General features: G+C 45.8%; 1 protein-coding gene across 2 annotated transcripts; it reads right to left on the bottom strand.

Annotated features, from left to right (window-relative positions):
• Positions 1 to 1,652: 1,652 nt before the first annotated feature.
• Positions 1,653 to 8,596, bottom strand: DMBX1 (diencephalon/mesencephalon homeobox 1). 2 transcript variants are annotated; one of them, XM_009884646.1, is made up of 4 exons: positions 8,443 to 8,596; positions 4,070 to 4,248; positions 2,524 to 2,878; positions 1,653 to 2,053 (listed from the first exon to the last, which is right to left on the bottom strand). In XM_009884646.1, the coding sequence occupies exons 1-4, from the start codon at positions 8,594 to 8,596 to the stop codon at positions 1,653 to 1,655; spliced, it is 1,089 nt and encodes a 362-aa protein (XP_009882948.1). The 2 variants fall into 2 exon arrangements, with proteins under 2 accessions (XP_009882948.1, XP_009882947.1); XM_009884645.1 differs by having other exon boundaries at positions 4,070 to 4,265; positions 8,445 to 8,596.
• Positions 8,597 to 10,211: the final 1,615 nt, after the last annotated feature.

The raw sequence follows: 10,211 nt of genomic DNA, 5'->3' as shown, positions 1-10,211 counted from the left end.
TGTTTTAAGGAGGTAATTTCATCCCTGGCTTCTGCCCTGGTGTGAAGCAAGGTGGGAGCGAGAGGGGCCGTAGGCTATGGGTCTACACTTCATGGCTGATCATCTGCAGTGAATTAGCAAAGCTCTGCCCGGTGTGTTAATGGCAGACTCGGCTGACACCCTTGGGATTCAAACCGAGCACCTGCCACAGAGTCGGTCTGGATTTTTTTGTCCCAGGCAATATTAGAGATTAGATCTGGATATCTTCCCTCCCTAATGCTCAGGCTAACAGCAGCGGGTTCAAAGGATTTATTTGGTTTGGCCAAAAAGAAAAAAAAAAAAAGGTGATTTGGGTTGGCAGAAACATTGCTTCTCAACAAGGAAAATCACCCCAGGTTGAATGATGGGTCATTCCAATGAAACAAGGCTGAAACTGTTCACTGAAACTATTTTGAAGCTGGTGAATTCTGGTTACTTGCAAACCCTGCATTTTTGGCAAGTTATCTACTCCCCCTCAGCTCCAGAGAATATAAAGCCCCTGCTTATCACCTGCTTTGCCTCCAGCATTGCAGCATTTTTCACTTGTTACATTTTCACTTGCTGACCAGTTTCTGAAGCGGCAGGGCTTGAGGGTAGAATTTGGTGATCAGAGCATTTTTCTAAACACAGCTTGCATTAATCAAGTTTTTGTCAAAGAACCATATAATTCATGGTGTATGAACACACCAGGAGTTCATACAAAGTTTTTATTGTTCTCTATTGTCAAAGTTGAACCGAAATGCTCTCCCCGTAATTTGTAAATAGAGGAGTTAACACTTCACAGAAGATCAAAGAGGAAACAATCTAGATAAAAAATAATCCTGTGAATTTGGCTTTCATTTTGCTCCCCAGCCAGCAGCATTTGGCCAATATTTTGTCCCCTCTCTTTGAACAAGTGCTATTAAAAAGTAAACGAAAAATTCTTGCCTTATAGGAAGTGCTTGAACAGGAAATTCACCTTCACATCATTTCCCGGCTGTTATAACATTGGCTTTAGCAGAGAAGGGAGAAGTGGAGGGGTGAAGTGCACAATCGTTTTTCTTCGTCATAAACACCTTTAGGACACTGAACCAAGAAGAGCAACTAGCTACGAGCTGAGGTCGGGAGGATGGCTGATTTGTAACTTTGATACTAGCTACTAAAATTGAGAAGGAAGGGGGAATAAAAGCAAAAGAGGTCACAGTTCTGTAACACTGACAGTAACACACAGGTGATGGGCGCTGTCAACATTATAAACTATATACAAGACAAAGCAGGACTCCTTCTTTTCCCAAAGAACGCAACAACAACAAAAAAAGGTGTATATAACACAGTTGGCACGTTATCGCGGGGATGAGGAAAAGGGGCTTCTCCTGAACATTACAGGCTTGACTCATGGCAGTCCAGAAGACAGTTCATCTGTCTAAACATACATCCTCTCCCCTTTCCTCCTTAAATATTTAGCGAAGACCAGGCCAGTAGTGATGTCTGATGCAATCGTGGTGCTAATAAGACGTTAATAAATGCAAAGTTTTCCCTGAAAGGGAGCACCTTACTCCGGGAAGAGATGAGGATGGGTGGGGGTTCAAAGAGTGACATGTCTAGTGCCAACCTCTGGTGCATCCTCTCATGGGCAATGGTAGCTCATCTGGCAGTCAGTTGGGTAGGGTGTCAAGCCCAAGGGACGCCGCGTGCTGCTTTGCCCGGAGCCTTAGGTTCTCAATACTCGTCGTTTTACTGTTCAGGCTTGGAAGGGAGCTGGAAGCCTGCAGGATAGGTGAGGACCAGACCTGCTGAGCGTGGGAGAGCGACTGGTAGTACGACTGACAGTGCAGGGAGCTCAGTGGTGCCATGTTGACGTTCATGCCCAAGTAGGGCATGGCAGACGGTGTCCCCATTTCGAAGGAGGAGTAATGGACCAAGTTGTTGGTGGCCGCCATGTGCTGGCGGAATTGCTCCTGCAGGCGGAAGAGGCTCAGGGGCGAGGAGGAGTAGGAGTGAGTCTGAGCCAGGCCACTGCTGGATGAAGGCGTCACAGTCGCGCTGATAGGGGACTCTGTAGCAGGAGACAGAGGGGATGGGGGTTATTTCTACAGGCTGGATGCAGGCGCTGATCCGCATCCCAGTAGGGTTCAGATTGCAGCATGGGTTTCTCTCTTGCGTCAGGAGGGTGAAAGAGAGGGGTTGTGTTAGCTCGGGAAGGCTAAACATGTCTGTTTCATACTTAGCATCTTAATTCCTAGAAATGGGGCTGACCTCTTTGCTACGACTTTCCTGCTGCTGCTGGGCGCCGTTCTCCCCAAGCTCTAACCTGAGCAGAAGGTCTTTGCTCCTTCTGTGCTCCTGCTACAATAGGCATCGTGCCTTCTGTGGGTCCCGTTTAGTGCTGGGGACAAGAAGACGAGTCTGGGCAGCCTACCTGCAAGTACCCAAGCCACAGAGAATAAGGGACTATACCCAACCACCAGCACCCGTCTCGGTAAGCCAGGTCCTGACACCAACCCCCAACAAGATGCTGCCCCTCACCTGCTTTTGGGCTTGCTCTCTTGCAGTTCAAAGCCTTGCTGTCCACGCCAGGGCTCTTGTCCACTTTAGACTCATCCAAGGTGCTCTTAAACTCTTCCTCTCTGTCGGTCTGGTCTTCAGGCGCAGACTCACTGGCTGACTGCTCCGACAGGGTTAGGTTGAGATCCGTCCCTACCTCGCTCGGGAGGCTCTGGACCTTCTCAGTGTCTGGGGTGGTGGCCTGGGTCTCCAGCATGGGTGGTTCTGTCTTTCCCTCACTGTGGCTCCCTTCACAGTCCTTCTGCTTCTGCAGCTGCTCCTTCTGCAGGCTACGCTGCTTCTTCCGGAATTTGGCCCTCCGGTTCTTGAACCAAACCTTCAATGCCACAAACAGCAAGAGGGAAAACTGGTAAAAATCCTGCTTAGTGCCAAATTCAGCATCATTCAGCCTGGGAGCTTCAGGAAAACCCCAAGTAATGAGGTACTGCAAGCCCACTGAGCCCAAATATCATTCTGCCTCGTTGGATGTTAGATCTCTACCTGTTTTCAGTGCTTCTACAAATAGCACAACAAATATATTTGAAATAAAAACCCAGCCTTCATGTTGATTCTTTAAACCAGTCCACCAGTATTGGGGGGGGGGAGGGTGGGGTGTATTTCTAAATTGGTCAGGCAGTTGCATCCAACCAGAATGTCTTATAGCTGAGACTGATGACATTACATTGGCTTACAGTACAGTGCTCTGTTACTTTCTAAAACCATTTGGTTCTAAGTGTACCAAAACCGTGGCGGCAGCACTCAAAGTGTCATTACAGGCATAGCCTGTCATCTGGGAACTGAATTTAGGGAAGGAGGAGAGAATCCATTTTTTTTTAACCTAAATCTGTAGACAGGGACTGGAAGAAATATATTTGCAAATCTTGTTAGTTGTTTGATTAGTTAGATGAGGAAACAAAAATTTTGAAGATCAAAATGTCTAGACATTTATATAAAAGAACTATCTTTGTCTCTTACTTATCCACTTCACACTGAAGAACTTGCTTTTTAGTCTTTTAAAGCCCAGCAATGCAAGAACCTCCCCACCAGCAGGTTATGAAGCACCTTGTGCTAGTTGAAACAAACAAACAAAAAAAACCCCCAAACCCAAAACTAAACCTTGGCCTGAGATGTTACAAATATTGACACTGGTGGAAAAGAGCAGCTGGAATTACTTGGGTTTCTGCTGTTCTGAGAAAGCCAGAAAAGTCTTGCAAATAAATAAATAAGTAAACTTCTGTTGATGTTTCTAAAATTTCCCCCAAAGAAATGTGAAAGAACAAATGAAAACCAGTGTACGCTTCAGACAATCCTAAATTTAAAAAATGTGTGTGTGGATTAAGAATTTCTTTAGCAGATGTGTGACTTCAGACGATTTTATCTTCTCCCCCTGGCTCGTGTTTTTGACAACTTTCCTGCCCCAAGATTACACTGGAAGAATCTTGAAAGGTCAAGGGAGCTGACAACCCTCTGGGAACCCCACTATGTTCTTCTAAACATGCCCACTCACAAACCCACAAAACATCAGTACCTGGACTCTGGCCTCAGGTAGGTTTGTGCACATAGCCAGCCGCTCTCTCATCACCACATCTGGGTAGTGAGTCTTCTGGAAGGTCTTCTCCAGAGCCTCCAGCTGTTGGGCGGTGAAGGCCGTGCGACTTCGCCTTTGTTTGCGGTGCTGGGATCCATAACGTGCCTCCAAAATGATGTCTTGAAATGTACAGCCGTTGGAAGACAAGAAAAGTGGCCAATTTAATTATTGGAATTTGTATGCTGACAGTTGAATGAAGCACTTGCTAACACCAGGTGAACTTACAAAACATTTTTTTCATGGCTTTAGATCTAATAAAACACATACATGCATTTTTCTGGTTAATTGAGGTGTCTGAGGAGATAAAACCTCTGACTAGGAAGCCTGTTCTGGAGGGGGAACCTCTTTCTATGACAGCTGTGGAAAACGTTGAGACTCCAATGCTAAATTTGATTGAAATAAGCCAACCTGCTCCAACATCAGCAGGGCAGGCCACGCAGATGCCCAGACCCCACCATGGCATAAACCTCTTTCATTACAAAACACAATTAAAAACAATGTGGGGAGATTCACCGTTGTAATCGGGAGAGGGCCCCAACATTATGTGTCATGTTCTCCTTGAAGCCAAGGGCAGAGCTTCTGCGGGCTTCAAGGGTGCCATGATGTGCTGTGCCGATCGGTGGGAAGAGTCCATGCAGCTCGAACACAGCTCCCTCTATCTCATTGTGTCGGTTGCAGCTGCATTAGAAGACATACATCTGCCCAGAAACCAGGCTGAGCTGACTCTTCTTTAGTGTCTCGTATGTAGCTCACTGTAGTCTTCAACGCATGATATTGGAGAGCTGTTCTGGGCTCCAGGTCAGAAAAGCACTTAAGCTCACGTGCTTATGTGTGTTTAGTTTGAAAGCACGTGCTTTACGGAGCGCGGACACTCTCCAGCATCTGGGGTGGAAACACCAGCCAGGAACCAAGCCCAGCCCCACTGATTGCAAGCCCAGAACTCATGTGCTGAGCTCTGCTCAGTAGAGGAGCTACTCAGATGGTCTGACTTTACAAACTGTGCTTGCAAAAGAAGAAATTCAGACTGGGGAAAATCTGAGGCTCACAGTAAAGGGCTTATTATTTTACCAGAAGTGTTATTATTGCACAACAGTTAGTGGGAATAGAAAGATCTTAAATCAATGAAAATAAGTTACTTTAAAATGAAAAAAAAAAGAACCCCAAAACAAACAAAAAACACCCTTTATTATGCAAGTTGGGACATGCTGTGCTACAGCGTTGGAATGAAACAGTCTGGCGAGAGGTTTGCTCTCAAAGAGGAAATGCAGGAAGAGCAGTGTCTGGTATCATTTTTAATTCGGTTAAGAATGTGACTTCCAGTAGAAGGGAGGAATGAACACACTAGAAAACAACCTAGCGGGGAGAAAAGTTGGCACTATCGGTGCGCGGAGCCAGACGAAGGCTCTTGCTGCTGTTTGTTTGTGCATTTGTCACGAGCATCGTGGCATGAACGTAAACAATAAAACAAAACCTGCTGTCAGGCCAGCCCCAGAACCACAGAGCCAGGTTCCAAATATGCTGGCTAATGAGCCTAGCAAATCAGCTTTGCACCGCCGAAACATTCCTCTTCCAAACTTCCAGCTGTTTCATTCTAGGTCAGCATTCGCAGCGCTTTTCTGGGCGTTGCCAAAGGAGTGTGGTTTTGGCAATCTGGAGAAGACGTGATCGGGCTAAAGGTCTTCGGCCAAATACAATATAGTGATGGTTGCGTACAAAAGACTTTTGTATTTGAGGTATCAGAGCTCTTCAGGGAGCTAAATCACTAGCTCCTGCTTTGGAGGCAAAGAGACCATCCTTGAAGCGTTGAGACACGGCTCACAGTGCAGCCAGGCCAGAAGGGATGTTCCAGGAGAAAAAAAAATGGAAGCTACCCTGAAACATTTCACAAAGACAACATTTGTGTTTCAAGTACAAGGAATCAGGAGAAAGACACTGGTTAAACACCCTGACTGCGGGCTGGAATATTCCCGAATTTCTAGAGTAGAGGTTAGACCTACCAGCTCCCCGGAGGCGGCAGCTCATGCATTAAGTTCGGCCACTCCGACGAGAGCAAACCAGCAATTATTTTAATGTTTTAACTATGTTTTCAGGCTTTGTGCAAGAAGGAGAATATAAATTGCAGGTGAGGCTCTGCAGTTACAATCAGAAACCTCTGTTTTCTGACTTAAGGTCATTTGCTTTTGTGCTGCTTTATTCTGACTGTCCCTGGAAGGCAAATGAGATCTATAACCGTGCACTGAAAGATATTCAGAAGTAACAGAATGTGAAGCAACTGCAAAGGAACCAGCTCGTAGCTATGTAATGCCTACCCCGCCAATGATAAGCGGACAAGGAGATCGTGGGATTTAATTTGGAAAGTCTTCCAGGTGGGTTATTAATTTTAAAGATAAGAGGTCAGAAAACCAATTGAATCTCCCGGTCAAGAATATGAGAACAGCTTTTATTATTCTATTTTTTTTATCTCCCTCTGCTTTTACCCTAGTTAGGGTCAAAGACATTAAATCCTCCGTGCTCTACTCTAAAAAATACAGGTGATCACAAAAATCTTTCAGGAGGTCCTTGCATCTAGGAAAGGGGCACCTTGAAATCCAGGGTCTGCAAGGCACATTGCAGAGTTCAGGACCATCTGCTCCCCTCTGGCCACCTACATGCTGAAAGGATGAAGGAAGGAGGGGATGGACAACGAAGACAAAGAAAGTGCCTGCCTGCCATCACTCTGCAGCCTGGCAGTAGATTCAGGATTAGAGTCCAAGTCTCCTCGATTCCCTTTTGATGAGGACAGCAACTCTGAGCTCTGCCCTACAGCCCCCCAGAGATCCCTCAGGCCACAGTGAGTGGTCTGAGGAACCATGTTAAGGAGGTCATTCCTAGCAGCTGGGTAAGGGAATATTGCTGGCATGAAGATTTGAGAATCAGATGTGGCTCACTGATTTGAGACCTTTACCACCATGCCTTCGTGGACTACCCACCTAGGAGGACCGTCCTGAAACTTCTGCATCCTTATTTTAAAGTTATCCCACTGAAGTTGTCTGTTTAGATATTTTTTTCCACCTGCTGTAGGCTGGAAGGAGTCACTCCCTATTTCTTTTTCATTTAATATCACTAGAATGCTGTCTTAAAGCAGATGTGTGATTTTCAGACAGTCAGGGAAGGTTGTTTCGTTCTGGGGAGGTCTCTAGAATCACATCTACAGTAACTTTTTGCTTTAGCTGCGGTATACTGGTGGTCAGGTCTGCTCTACCATGTGGCATCCAAGGCCTGACCAAAACGGTGATATTGCCCCTTTGACCATTTGCATTGCATTTGATGATCTCAGCCAGATCTGGGCGTTTTGTGGTAGGCTGATATGTAGAGCAGATATATTTGCCCTACCATACCAAATATTCTCAGGTTTCCATCAATCATTTTTGAACAATTTCCCCTACCACATCATAAAATACTATCTGGGCTTTGCACTTCCTTCTAATGACAGTATTGATGCAGTGCTGTTACACTCATGGCTGAACGTAGAAAACCAGATCAGGTGCTCTGGAGCAGTGGCTCCTGTCCCACCATCAACAATGCTGTGTAAATAACACTCTCTGGGTAAAGTCATATGTGACTTTCTTTGAGCCTAAAAAAGCTCTTTTCGGGAAGGCAAAAGACAAAAGCAGCAGAGATCAAGCCAGCAGGACCTGTAAGAAAGCATCACCCAAGCCAAGGTCTAGGACCCCCAGGAAGAAATAGGCCAAAGTGAGACCCAAAGAAGATCCAAATGAATATTGTTTTCCAGAGAGAGAAAGCATTTAGTTGGACAAGAAATGGAAAAGAGTTGCAAGAAGGGGCAACGCAGAAGAACAAGCTGTGGCCTGGGATGGCGGGAGATGGCTGTTAGGGGCTGCAAGTCCTGGGCCCCTTGGTTGGGGGAATCCAATTCACTGTGTGCTCATATTCATTGCGCTGTTATTTACTAACAAGAAAGTAAAATTTTTCTGCCGTATTTTGTTCATTTGTTGAAACATATTTCAGAGTATTTTTAATTCTCCCTTTTCAGTCCCGTATAGAGGGGCTGCATCCCTTCTCACCCCCAGCTCCCCAGCCGATGTCCGAGGCCGGTCTGCAGCAAGGTGCAACGGTCTGCTGGCAGTGAACACCGGAGGGCATGGGTCACCCGCCGAGCTTGGCCACATGGCTAGCATTCAGTAGCACACCATGCCAGTTGGATATGCCACACTCCACCTCCCAAAGAAGAGTTTCACTCGTTGAAAGCAACGGGTTGGTTTTTTTTGTCTTTTTTTTCCCAGGGAATGGCAAAAGCCGTGAGTTGTTCTTACCAGCCAGTCTCTCTGCCAGGGTGAGGGCATGCACCGAGGGCCGGTAGTCGGGGGCGTGCTGGGCTTGCTGAGCTGCCTGCTGGTGGAGGTTGTACATGGCGCTCAGTGAATTCATGGCGTGGAGGGAGTAACCATTCACTCCGTAGTGCTGCATGGTGACATGAACCTGAAAAACAGCAGCCGGAGGAGAGATGTGCTTAGGAACGTGCTATTCCAGCGTCCCGGTGTCTCAGCACAGCTTTGGAAATGCTGAGCTCAAACTTAAACTGCCGCATGCAAGGCTCACTTCCAACCTCCAACGGGTTCTGGGGACAGGAATCAAAATACCTCCTCTAGACCTAATGCACCAGCGACACCAGTCTGGCTTCCAAGCTGAAAGACTATATCCCACTCATGATACGCTGAACAAAAGTTGGGAAAGTTGGGTTTTTTTTACATACCATAATAAAATGTATCATATTATTGTGACTTTTAGTGAACCAGCCTAGCTCTATCCCAGGACTAGGTGGGATTTTGACCCCATCATTGCCTACAGTGGGCTGTTCTGTAATCCCGTTGCTATAAAGTCAAATAATCTTTCTTATCTGAACCCACTCTTGCATAATTTGTTTCCATTAATTTTTCTCAAGGTTTTTCTTAACAAAACAAAAATGATATAGAAGAAAAAAAAAAAGCACGTGGTGTAAAAGAAAATAAATTTGTAGCGCAATACAACCAAAAATGTTATGGCTAAAGAGGGAATTAAGGTTTGCAATAAATAGTGACATTTCATAGCTCAATAGCAAGGAAATTATTTCAAAAAAATAATGGCTTTTTTTCTTCTGTGGGCTCCGTGTGAAACTTCAAGCTGTTTTTCCTTACAGACCATCTGTAACACTGAGCTAATATTGATCCCAAAAGCTGAGTGATGCTTCAGTCGTCCCTGATATAAATGGCCAAGGGCCTCCAGGACGCCGTTTCTGTAGTTTGTAAGACATAGGAAAGGAAGTGGTGAAACATTTGCCACGAAAGAGAATTTTTTAAAACACCATTTACATCAGGAAGTGACCATCTGGCAAGTCAGTGCAATGAATGGACAATCAAATAATGAGGTCCAGCTGGACTAACTTAGGGAAAGCGGACAGGTTATCTAGGTAACCTCTTAGAAAACAGTTTGATCACTGGGAGGTGGTTCGACTTCCATGATTTTAGGAGAAACCGGATGCACTGAACAGCAAAAATTTGGATGAAAAATTATCTGCTGTTGTTTCTGTACTGAGGAAAGACCTTCATTTTTGCCTGTAGATGATTTATACCATGCAGGACAGACTCTCGGTGAAGAGGGGGGAATGGAAATGAATTGGTCTCCCTACCCCTCATGCTCTGAATTCCCATTCTCTCCCAAACTGCCTTGATGTAGGAAGCACAAACATAGAGTCACCTTGTTTAACATCCAGAGACCAAACTGTAGTTCCTGGGAAAAGCAGCTGAATTTTGTACTATAGGGGCTGGCAGTGACCTGGGGCATGTTGTGGCTTTATCCTTGCCATCACCTCTCCATCACGGCGCCCAGGCACGGAGGAGGGAATCCACGCAGCTGGAGTTTGATCAAACACTCTGCCAGCTCAGGGATCGTCCTCGTTGCTCTGGGATGGCTTTTTTTGACTGAGGGATTTTGTGTCATGAGTGTGAGTGCTGCTTTTGGGACTGTCTTCTCAAAGAGGCTGCAGTAATTACAAACCGGTAATTTGGGAATTTGGCACTCGGCCTCATTCCTGTTTCCCCAAGTC

The sequence above is a fragment of the Charadrius vociferus genome, unplaced genomic scaffold (genome assembly GCF_000708025.1).
Source record: "Charadrius vociferus isolate BGI_N301 unplaced genomic scaffold, ASM70802v2 scaffold163, whole genome shotgun sequence".
Lineage (NCBI taxonomy): Eukaryota > Metazoa > Chordata > Aves > Charadriiformes > Charadriidae > Charadrius > Charadrius vociferus.
The sequence above is the reverse complement of the archived record's forward strand: the minus strand, read 5'-3'. Positions and strand labels throughout refer to the sequence as shown.